This window comes from Dasypus novemcinctus, chromosome 21 (genome assembly GCF_030445035.2).
Source record: "Dasypus novemcinctus isolate mDasNov1 chromosome 21, mDasNov1.1.hap2, whole genome shotgun sequence".
Taxonomy (NCBI): Eukaryota; Metazoa; Chordata; class Mammalia; order Cingulata; family Dasypodidae; genus Dasypus; species Dasypus novemcinctus.
The window spans coordinates 64,019,326-64,031,696 of record NC_080693.1 but is presented as its reverse complement, the minus strand read 5'-3'; the positions used below and the strand labels follow the sequence as shown (position 1 = coordinate 64,031,696).

General features: G+C 47.2%; 1 protein-coding gene across 1 annotated transcript in view; it reads right to left on the bottom strand.

Moving 5' to 3' along the window:
• Positions 1-12,371, bottom strand: part of NMT1 (N-myristoyltransferase 1) — a 32,974-nt gene that overhangs the window by 3,769 nt on the left and 16,834 nt on the right. Inside the window, exons 4-8 of the mRNA XM_012525250.4 lie at positions 6,103-6,221; positions 5,117-5,208; positions 3,644-3,760; positions 2,666-2,836; positions 1,718-1,826 (exon numbers count right to left, since the gene is read on the bottom strand). Of these exons, the coding sequence (XP_012380704.1) occupies positions 1,718-1,826; positions 2,666-2,836; positions 3,644-3,760; positions 5,117-5,208; positions 6,103-6,221 (608 nt within the window). The remainder of the gene's footprint in view (positions 1-1,717; positions 1,827-2,665; positions 2,837-3,643; positions 3,761-5,116; positions 5,209-6,102; positions 6,222-12,371) is intronic.

Here is a 12,371-nt window from a genome sequence, read left to right as displayed (position 1 = left end):
GAATGTCAAAGTTGCCGTGGCTATGTTCCCTACCTCCCCATGGTCATACTGGGGGCTTCCCCATCTGTCTGCCCAGCCCAGTGCTACTGCTAGCCCTCGGCCCAGCCTTCCTTGGTTCCTCTCCTCAGAGCCCTCACAACTGTTTCCACTGGATTGTAACTGGTCTCTCTTCCTATACTAGTTTCTCTCCTACCAGACCAGAGTCCTTTACAGACAGGTTCTAAGCCATTATCACTGTGGACTTCTCCAGTGTCCAGCGTGTCTGATCTGTTCCCTCTAATACCACTGCACCTGTAGTGTTCCCCAGCAGATCACTAATGCAAGTTAAATTCAGAAGAAAAGCACTGAACTCCCAGGATTTCACCACAAACCAGAATCCCACCCCACTGTGCTTTTCCTTAGAAAATTGCTACAATGGAATGAAATATGTGATCCTTTAGAGCAATGCTGGGACTGATAAAATGTTTCCAGATGCTCAAACACACAAGGTGGTGTTGAGACAAATCTCAAAATAGGGTGGAGCTATCAGTTCATAAACCCTCAGTCACTGCCTGATATTATTTCCCACACAGGAATTGCTTTTAAAACTTAGGTCTGGGACATCTACCCTCCAAAATTCCTTGCTAATCCTGATCTTTGTAGGGAACACTTACTGACCATATTTCTACAAGGCAGCTCCCACAAGGACATCTCAAATGTTGGACCAAAAAAACAGCCATGCTGGGTCTCACCCAGATGCAGGAAGATCTGGAGCTATTCTGGCTGCCACACCACTTTAATGAAGGCTCTCTGGCTGCCTGCCTAGAGTGTAAGGCAAACCTGTCATGGTAACTAGGGAGGAGACACACATCATGGGCTCCAAAACCTGGCTGTTTTTTTTTTTTTTTTGACACAGTGCATAACTGCGCTGCAGCAAAGCTCAAGACAAGATGCTAATGACCCCAATCCAATGGTAGATTAGCCCAATCCCAAAATGATTAATCCAGTTTGATGGTGGATGAACCCAGGTGGGCAGCCCCCTGATCAGCAGGCACTCAATAACCGTGTGTCAACTGACTACTGACTGGAAGTACTCTGAGAAAAGAGAGATTTTAAGCATCTCTACCACAGGAACCTGAAGCCAGGAACAAATGGAGAATAAGGTACATCTGTTTGATTGGGAAGCTAGGGAAACTGAGACCCAGAATAGAAAAACAGCTCATCTGAGGTTGCTCAGTCTTTCAGTGATAAAATCTGGGTGGGGGATTGGGATTAGAAATCGGAGTTTCCCTCACAAGCTTCAATTAACTCTCCTTTATCTGACTTGGCAGAGGCAAGCATCAGACATTCCGCACTTCATTTATTCTAGGCTCTGGAATATATTGCAGTGTATACGAAGAGTTCAGTAAGTGAATTTGCCTTTCTATTTATACTTTTCTTAGGCTAAAATGACAGAGAATAGGTGTTTTCTGAGCCTAACAACAGATGGCAGGGAAGCTGGCCCAGGCATAGACCCAGGAGAGCTGAGAATGAGAATGACAGACTCAAATAAAAACCCTTGCTACAGATTACAGAGACCACAAAAACGGAAAAGCCCAGGAATTTGGAAACTATGGGTTAGTTCACTTTTCTGGTAAGAGAATTCCCTCTACCCACCCAGAGCCTGCTCCTGTCCTGCTAAGGGCCAGAATTTCCTGGGCCTTCCTTGCCCCGCCCACTGCCCCAGAGCACCACTGGCCTCCGGTAGTCTGTAGAGCTTCATGGTGCGCTGCATGGTCATGTTTCTGCTTAGGTGGGAGAATTTCACTTCAATCAGCTTTCGTGGATTTAGGGACCGATGCCAGTACCTGTGGGAACACAAATGTCCTGTCCTCAGGGGATTCGGGCCAGTCCTATTTAGAAGACAATGGCATGGAGATCTCAAATGGCCAGTAGGTGGCGCTAGAGACACGCCAGACTCCACAGGAGCCGGCCAGGTCTCAGCCCCCCTCCAACCTTTCCCCCAATGTAAGCTGCCACCGCTCTTCCAGTGTCTTTTTCTCCCTGTTTTTCTTTTTCAATTTCAAAAGCCACTCCTTTGTCACAGTTGTCTCTGGGAATCAAGACAATGGAAAAGACTTATATGGTAATTACTTTCATCTAAACGTCTTTATCTTCCTCCTGCCTCCTCTTCTGCTTTCTCCATTATTCCTTTTAAAGGTCTTTAGGCAGCGATTATTCAATTGTTTTAAACAACTTTAAAAGCAGAGGCTGCAAATTGTCACTGGGTCGCACAGAAGTTAGACTGCTCTCTGAGGCCACAAAATAATCAAAACAAAACTGAGCCAACCATTCAAAAAATTAGGACAGTTCCCTAATAAAAATCCAGATTTCTAAAAAAAATTAAAACCCCAGCAGATCCACCCCCTATACTAAATGGTGGTAATCAGCAGGAGCTGGGAATGGGTAATCCCTCTGAACCAGACATGCACTTTCTAACTCCAGATTCCAGTTTCAACCTTCCCCCTTGACTTTTTCCAGCTCCCTACCTGGCTCCTCCCACCACCCATTTTACTAGAGAATGAGATGCCTCCAGGCAAGTACTGAGCACTGAGCAGAGGGGCAGAGCTGCGACTCACAATGACACAGCTCCTCAACTAGTTTGGGCAGGCCAGAATTTGGAGGACCTTGCTGAAGAGATTTTCACCTGCAGGTGCCAACCGGCTTTGGTAGAACTACCCCAGCAGTGTAAACAGCTTGGAAAATGCCTTCCAGGTGAACCCTCCGGGTTATCTCACGGATCAGGACTGGAGCCACCCTCTTGGATCGCAGCTTCTTGTGGACACAGAGGAAATTGATCTCCACCATCTTCTTTTCTCTGAAGAGGGAGGGAAAGACCAGGAAACAAGTATTTTAACAGCAGAGGATAATCCTTCAAGTCTCTTCAAGCCTCTGGAGCTACACCTGAAGGGCCAAGGTTTTCCACACAGGCGCCACCTGCTCTGGGCAATCAGTACTTGGACTCCCACTACTCCAACAGCTCCCACCCTTCACTAGGCAAAAAGTCAGCTCACTCCTCAACGTAGACCGGACTCCCAAAGGAAAGTGGGACTCGGCAAAGTGGGATTCAAGCAGACTCTTTTATTTAAAGGCACCACCACCATTTGCCTGACTAATCCCGAGTACCTGGACTGGGGAAGTTCCATCTCTATCAAGCAGGGAAGTGGCAGAGAGAGCCCCTCAGAGTAAGTCAAGGGCTATTCTAGGATCTCGAGAATCTAGGATTCCCACCAGAATTCATGGCCTTGAAGCTCAGAAACCTGGGGCAGATGGTTCCGATGTTTCTAGCAATATGAAGAGCAGAGATCGAAGGCCCCAGGACTATTTGAATCTAGGCCACACCAGCTCCAGCCCATTTCTGAAGCTGCACAAGTGCATCAACATGTGACTGACATGAGAGGCAAAAACCAAGTCCCTGTTCAGCTAGCACACAGGGCCCCAGGGTGGGCCCCTCCCAACCCAGGTCACAGGTCAGAGAACCAGCAAAAATTCAGAGCCAAACACGCAGTTTCTACTATGAATTGCCATTCCCAGGACCAGGGTTTCCTCCCTCCATGGAACCTTCTCCCTCTCAGACTAAGCAGGATGGTGGTGATGTGGGAGTGGGGTGGGAACTGATGCTTACGTGTCATAGATATGGATGTTTGCTGGGATGGCGCTGATGAACCCAACCAGCTTCCGACTTGAGACCACTCGAACCCCACAGTGCCACTGGGGGAGCCAGCCAGGTGGCCGGAGAGCCCTGGAAAAGAGAAAAGGGCTGGGGCTATAGCACTGCTTGCTGACAGGCTGGATAGGCTATTTTGGACTCCACAGCTGAGTTTAGTTCTAAGCTCATGCTGCCAACACTTGGGGGTTGATAGCTGAGTTCTCCTTAGGGCCAAGCTCTCCCAGACACAAATGGAATCAAGCCTTAGCCCCTTCTCTCTGCTAAGCCTACCTGGCCTACTTCTCACCCAATCCATGTTCACTCTGACAGCTCAAACCCAACTACCTAAGGACTGGCCTCCTAGGCTTAGAGGCCAGTATGTCATGTGGTCAGTGAGTCACGGGGTCAGGAGCTGACTGCTGCAACCCAAAAGCTCTGCCTGGCACTGTGGTTCTCCTCTTTCTGTTCACCCATTCTTCCTACCTCTCTCCCTTCAGGAAGTTCCTCTCCATTCAGCCTCTATGCCTCTAGCTTCCTGAATATTGAACGAAGCTCAAGCAGATGAATGGCTCAGCCAGCCATGGCCATTTTCATACAATTTTGTGTTCAGGAATTGGATAGAAAATTACTCTGCTTTTCTTTTTTTTTTTTAATTTACTTTCTCTTCCCCTCCCTGCTGTTTTTGCTGTATGTGTCCATTCACTGTGTGATCTTCTATATCTATTTCTCTTTTTGTCTTCTCTTCTTGTCTTTCTCTTTAGGATTCACCGGGATTCAATCATGGAGACCTCTGATGTGGAGAGAGGTTCCTTGTCAATTGTGCCACCTCAGTTCCTGGTCTCTGCTGTACTTTACCTAGACTCTCCCCTTTGTCTCTCTTTTGTCGCGTCATCATCTTGCTGTGTGACTCACTTGTGTGAGTACTCAGCTCACAACGTGGGCACTGGCTTACCGCATGAGCATTGGCTCATCACATGGGCACTCAGCCTACCACACAGGCATAAAAAGGGGCATTTGGCTCTCTGTGCAGGTGCTTGGTTTGCCACACGGGCATTGGCTCACCACACTGGCATGCTTTCTCTTCTTTTTCACCAGGAGGTCCCAGGGATCAAACCCAGGTCCTTCCATATAGTAGGTGGCGGCCTTATCACTTGAGCCACATCTGCTTCCTGCTTTTCTTTTGAATCTTATTAAGTTTTATCCTCCCTCCCTTCTTACATAAAGTCACCATGGCTATTGATTCCATAAAGGTCTCCCTTATCCAGTCATTCTGTCTTAAGTCAGGTTTTGATTCTAAGCTCCACTGGAAGCAAGTCTTCAGATGCAGTTGAAACTAAAAAATTGCACTACTTTTCCATTTGAAGGCTGGCTTTTGGCAGAGATGGCAACTCTGGTGGTCCTGCAATCTGCCTTGTCCTTAGGCACCACAAGAAAGCCCTTAAGACTCACCATAAAAGAAATTCTGGGGAATAATCAAACCGGAACATGTTGTCATCATCTTCCACGTAATTCTCATTCAGGAGGGTATATAGTTCTTTCAGCTGTGGAGACATAAGGTGCTCACTTAGAGGTGTTCTGCCACACGGGGCACCAACTCAAACACCCTAGGCGTCCAAACATTTCAGAAGGACAAGGTAAGCTACCAAAATACCTTATCAAACCTCACGAGTCTTTTTATCCCAGGCATTGCAGAGCCTCTCAGGACAGGGACCCTAACTCTAAAAGGAAAAGGAGCCACCAAGAGGTAGAATGGGTGATTTAAGATACACAAAGTAGCAGACCAAGAATGTCATCCAACTAACCAACCACACCGTCACTCTCATCTACCAACAATGGAGATCTGTTGGTCTCTACCTCTATGAAAATGCTTTGGAAAGACAACCCTTGAGGTTGACTCAAGGAATTACTCCAAGTAGTTACTTTACTGCTGTTTCCTATCACTTCTAGTTTTTATCATTCCGATCTTCTGCCTTCTAAGCTGTCTCCATCTGCTGGCTCAAGTTTGGAATTTTAAAAATTTCTGTTCACATTTTCAACATTCCTTACAGGGGAAACCAACCCCTCAAATCAAAGGAGAGTCTCTGGGTGGCTGGGGTGGAAAGGGGTGGAGAGACCATCATTTAGCAACCTCAGTTCATCAGTCAGAGAACAGACTAGAAATAAGAGAAGGGAACAAATGAACGAATGAATTAAACTCTTGTGGAGTTACAGGGATTAAGCCTCGACCTGCCAGAAAAGCCAAGTACTATTTATGTGGAGTCTTGGGCAGGCCCAAGGAGTCAAGAGATGGGGGCTTCTGCTCAGACCCGCTTGCCTCAGCTCTCGAGAGATTCCTTGAGGAAGGCACTTGAGCAGAAGCTGTCTTGGTGTGGCTGTAGGGCTTACTGTGAACATGGCATCCAACTGGCACTCAGGGCCTGCCTGGGCCTACTCACCACTCCACGGTCCCCCAGGTCCAAGGCATCCCAGGTAAAGCCCTGAGGCAGGGTGTAGGGCTCCTGGCGGATGTTGTCTTTGTCAGGCTCCACAGGACCGTGGGTGTTCACCACTTCTCCTGGAAGAAGAGCACAGCCACGAGCCTCAACCACTGCTTCCTGGAGGAGGGAGGGGCTCAGCTCAAGTCTCAATCAGAAATAGGTAGAGTTTCTGTTTGGATAATAGATGGTGGTGATGGTAGCACTACACCAGGAATATAATTAATACTACTGAAATGTACTTAAAAATGGTTAAAATGGGAAATCTTGTGCTCTATAAATATTACTCCCCCAAAAACAAATCAACCAGCACAAATGCCTCCTGTCTCTAGGAGGCCTCCATCTGAAGTACATTCTGTACCCAGCAATTGCAGACCATCTTTCCAGCTATCCTTGGCCCCTAATTGAGGGCCAATTCGTGGCAAAAATGCAGAACAATCATTGGGATACAAGGCGATTGGCTTTTTGGAAACCTTTTCAAATCTCCCTTTGGCTACCGAACGACAAACATTTATCTTTACTAATTTGGCTTTCTGCCTCCTGGTTGGAGAACACAGTGCTGTCACGGCCCTGGCCCCGGCCCATCACTCTGCATGGATTTATAAAGACTTGCAACAAGGCTGCTTTTGTGTCAACAGCTACAATGTCCTGGGTCCACTCCTGAACCAGATGATGGCATCCAGGCGCCAGGCTTGATCCTGGCCATGCCAGCCTTGGCTTTCAGCAACGTGGAGCAATAACTGCCAACTCAGGCCCTCCATGTTTATATAGTCCCGCAAGGGCTTTTAGGCTGAGTCGCGGAGTCTATACAATGCTGCCAAGAAGTTACTTTTTGACACAACCTCCCCCCACCCCCCGGATGGCATGCCCTTCCTCTATGGGAGTGCATGGGAAGTGCAGGGAGTGCTTATCAGATACTGTCCGAGTCCTGCCCAGAGTCAACCCAGACTCATCTGGTAAACTGGACAAATCAACCACTTAATTTGGTCACTTGGGGTTATTTAGTTCCTACAATCTACGTTGATTCATGCTCACACTTGGAAGAACACAATGTTTAGGGCCTTTTGAAAAGTGAATTTTCAAAAGGGACCCGCTCAGCACACTGCTCCCTAGCACAGGGTTCTGTATACACTAAGAACTCAGCTCATGCTTTTACTGACTTTCAGACTCCTGACCCAAGTACTTTATTCTAATATGACACAGGAAGCTTTAGACACTCCCAGTAACATCTGTAGGGTAGGTGCAGTGGAAACAACTGCATCAGGCTGAAACCTGAGGACACCACCATGAGGAATGACCATCCAACTCTCCTTCAATCAACATATTCACTGAACATCTGTGCACCCGACATGGCTCTAGGACTAGGATATAGCGGTGAAAGAAAACCAGGGCCCAGTCCTCACAGTGTGACATCTTCTGAGGAATGATCACTAAACAAGATTCATTACCAACATGCTGTAAGACTCACAAACCAGGAAGTAAAGCATCTAGCTACCTTCGACTTATAATCTGGCTCTCCAAGTGGTTTACTTGGTAGAACAATTATATTTTTCTTCTCTAGTTAAGAAACGGTCCTTCTCTGCTTCCAACTCACTACCGTGCAAATAAATAAAACCAAACTATTGTGCCTACAAAGTCAAAGGCCAGATCCTGGAATACAGGCATTTCCACTGTATAGTCTTGTCTAGGTGGCCAGGTAATTTCCTATCTTGTATTGAACTTATACCTTTTCCAAAATGCTCTTAACTTTGGAACATTTTATTTTTTCCCTAAATGATTTCCATGGCCAAAATACTGTGGTCTTCCTACTGTATTATAATAATCTCAAGGCCAAAGCTTTTTCTCTAGGCTAGCTACTAGGCCTTGCACCCAGCAGGCATTTCCAGTCCCTCACTCCTTCACCAAATGTTCACTGAATCCTAGATGTGCTACTTCTCTGGCAGGCACTGGTGAATGAAATGGACCCAGGTCCTCACGATCGTGAGCATCTAACAGACAAGCCAGCAGGAACCCGCCACCCAGCATGACAAGGGTTGTGGGAATGAAGTATGGGGTGCTGCAAGGCTGAGATGGGGATGGCGGTGGGGGGGTCAAGAAAGACCACTCAGAGGAAATGCTATCTAACGGCAGAACCTCGAGGATAATGAGGAAGCAAGCCACCAGGCTGGAGGTGGAGTGGGTGGGGCAGGGAGGCTGTGTGCACAGGAGGAATTGTGTATGTAAGGGCCTGGAGATGGAAAGGAACCGAAACTAGGTGATGAAGCTGGGGAGGGAAGCTGGGGCCAGTTACGGAGTACCCTGTGAGTCAGTACTTAAGAGGCTGGACTTCATACTTAGGGCTGTGGACATCCTTAATGTTTTTAAGTGGGAGGTGGGGAGTGAGGAGAGACATCTTCAGATTTGCATTTAACAAAGAGGACTTAGTAACAGTCAAGTGACATTACCAAGCAAACTTTCACAGAGTATTCAAATGGCAAATCTGAATCTATCTTTGGATAAACCAACTCTCATAGATTATCCTAAGACTGTTTGATATCTGCAAGACTCAGCTGATAGAACTTACAGGAAATATTGAGAAAGCAATGCCCACTTAACAGACTCCTGCCTGGGGTACCAAGGCTGAGAAGTGGCCCAAGGCTCCTGCATGACCCCACTTCTCTCTTGGAGTCCAGAGAAATTATATGATATTCTCTTTGATGGTTGTTTTTAGCTCGTTTTTTTTTCCAAGGAGGTACCAGGGATTGAACCCAGAACCTTGTACTTGGAAAGCAGGTGCTCAAACACTGAGTAACGTCCACTCCCCAATGAGGGTTTTTTTTTCTCATTTGTTTGTTTTTTAGGAGCTACTGGGGATTGAACCCAGGAACTTGTACATGAGAAGCAGGTGCTCAACCACTTGAGCTACATCCACTTCCCTGGTTACTTTTTTTTTTAGATTTTACTTTTACTTATTTCTCCTCCCACCCCCATTTCCCCCATTGTCTGCTCTCTGTCCATTCGCTGTGTGTTCTTCTGTCTTCTTGTATTCTCATTAGCAGCTCCGGGAACTGATCCTGGGACCTTCTAGAGTGGGAGAGAGGCAATTACTCTCCTGTACCACCTCATCTCCCTGTTCTGCTATGTCTTATTTTCTCTCCTCTGTGTCTCTTCTTGTGTCATCTTGCTGCGCCAGCTCTCTGCATTGGCCAGCATTCCTGCGCAGGGCGGCATTCCCATGCAGGGCGGCATTCCCGCGTGGGCCAGCTCACCACGTGGGCAAGGAGGCCCTGGGCATTGAATGCTGGACTTCCTATATGGTAGACTGGAGCCCAATTGTTTGAGCCACATCCATTCCCCGCCCCGTACTTTTTTTTTTTAAGATTTATTTTATTTATTTATTTCTCTCCCCTCCCCCCCCCACCCTGGTTGTCTGTTCTCTGTGTCTATTTGCTGTGTCTTCTTTGTCCACTCCTGTTGTTGTCAGCGGCACCGGGAATCTGTGTTTCTTTTTGCCGCGTCATCTTGTTGTGTCAGCGTTCCATGTGGGCAGCACCATTCCTGGGCAGGCTGCACTTTCTTTCGTGCTGGGCGGCTCTCCTTACGGGGCGCACTCCTTGCACATGGGGCTCCCCTACGCAGGGGACACTCCTACATGGCACGGCACTCCTTGTGTGCATCAGCACTGCGCATGGGCCAGCTCCACACGGGTCAAGGAGGCCCGGGGTTTGAATTGCAGACCTCCCATGTGGCAGACGGACGCCCTAACCACTGGGCCAAGTCCGCCGCCCCCGGTTACTTTTTAAAACTAACCTGAGTGGCTAGATTCCAACCCAATGAACAGAGGCAAGGAAAAGGATTCAGTACCCTTCACAAAGGAAAAGGTATTACTTTTAAAAAGTAGAATGAAATAATCTGAAAAAAGAGACCAAAAGTTTATTTGGTAGTACACAGAATTGTCACACAGACCAGAACATTTGCTGCTTAAAAGGTCTTTCAATAGTGAACTTAGGATAATTTTAAACTTCCAAAGAATTCTAGGTCTCTTGCTCTTTTTAAAAAAGATTTATTCCCCCCTCCCCCGGCCCGTTTTTTGCTGTGCCCATTCACTGTGTGTTCTTCTGTGTCTGCTTGTATTCTCATCAGGCAGCACTGGGGATCTGTGTCTTTCTTTGTTGCATCATCTTGCTGCGTCAGCTCTCCGTGTGTGGGGCACCACTCCTGGGTGGGCTGTGGTTTCACACAAGGCGGCTCTCCTTGCACAGGGGCCACTCCTTGCGCGGGGGGCACCCTCATGCGGGGGAATCCCTGCATGGGCCAGCACCCCTTGCTCACAGCAGCACTGTGCATGGGCCAGCTCACCACACAAGCCAGGAGGCCCTAGATATCAAACCCTTGGACCTCCTATATGGTAGGCAGACACTCTATCTGTTGAGCCATATCTGCTTCCCTCTAGGTCTCTTTTAGTGAAATAAAATCTAACTATAATTCTTCCAACAAGGTGGGATGGAAGTAGTTTAGGGAAAGATTCCCCATGATTAAGTGGAGAGTGAGGTAAACACAGTACACTTGATATACATGAGTTGTTACAATCATTAGTCCCCCATTTAAATGGAATAAACCAGGGCAAAAAGTTATAAATAACACTGCACGAAGGACACTCAGAAGAAGTGGGGTGACACGTCAGCCACACAGACTAACTTGTGCCTTCTACAGGCTGACTCACTGAAACAAAGGCATCCTTAATTAAGGCTTGACCATGGTCCTAAAAGGTGGATCCATCAGATGCCAAGAGACCACTTGTCCATAGAGAACCACACACTGCACATAGACACATTCCAAAGAAATACAACTGAAACTCATTCTGGCTTCTCATCAGTTCCCTGAAAACTAGCCTAGAGCACTTTTGATATTTACAGGTAGGGAAACTGAGGTAAACGAGTAGCTGGCTCAGATTTTATAGCTGGACCAGACCAAAGAGGAACAGAAGCCCATTAATCCCAATTGGTCTCCTGACCAGATCATATGCCTCAATCAAGAAGGGAGCTAAGTTATCCATTTGTAAATTCCTAATGAAAAACGAAATCCAACCGAAACTCCCAAACGGCATCTGAAAACTGGGCCAAGATGCCTGATAGCCTCCATAAGATGCTTCGCATGCATTTCGCTCAGAGGCAGGTGTCTCTCCACATTCCTCCTGCCCCTCAATGGGGAGTGGGCACTGGGAACGCTCTCTACTAATGGCATTTCCATGACCCAAGGCCGTGCTTGAAGGCTCAGCCAGTAAGCCAGGGACCTGGCTGACCTGGGCAGCTCAACAGACAAGGTGAATAAGGGTGGGGAGGACTCTGGAATCAGTGCTTTTCCTTCCACCACCCTGTGGGGGCACACCTTAGCTTGCTCCTGTGCTGTGATCTCCAGAGCAGAGTTTCTCAGTCTTTAAAGTGTACACAAATCCCTGAAAGTTCTGATTCCACAGGTATGGGGTGGGGCTGGAGATTCTGCATCTCTACAAGCTCTGAAGTGATGCCGATGCTGCTGGTCTGTGGACCACACTTCTGAATACTCCCCAACTCTGGGGTAGATGCATCTCTTTGGGCACAGCTGCCCTGTCCCCTCACCAGTCTTGAGCCCCATCTAGCCTCCCACATCCCCTCTACTGTTTCAGGAGGAAAGTAGTAATATGAACAATCTGAAGGTCATTTACATCTCATGTTAGAACACATTTTTTTTTTCAACATATTCACTTTTTCAGTCACAAAGAAAATAGGAAATGGGCCCAGAATCACAGTCCAACCATTCCAGAAACAATCTATTAACAGCAACCTCTGAAGTTGGCCATCAAGGCTGGCTGTGGTTCAGGCTCAGAAAGTATATCTGGCTCTGCTGTTATCCCTTCTGGAATCCTTTTAGATTTTCTACCTGTCCCACTCCTTTAAGAGTTCATTATAGCTTTTTTAAGGTGTGCTGACCAAAACTGCATATGGTATTCCAGGTGCTAAACCATCAGTCTTAAAGCAAAATTTGAAATTACTTTGCCTTTGGTAAGCATGCATTGGCCGAGACAAAGGGAAGAAGCTGGGGACTCTGCCCATTCCAGGATTAACATTTACCCAGATAAACAAGACAGTTTCTCTATAAAATCTATGTGGTAAGATAGACCCATGGGCAGACATCCCCACTCATCATGTGCCAAACATTGTTTTTCTTTATAGATTTACACCGGATGCCAATGTTCTAAAAGAATCCTTACT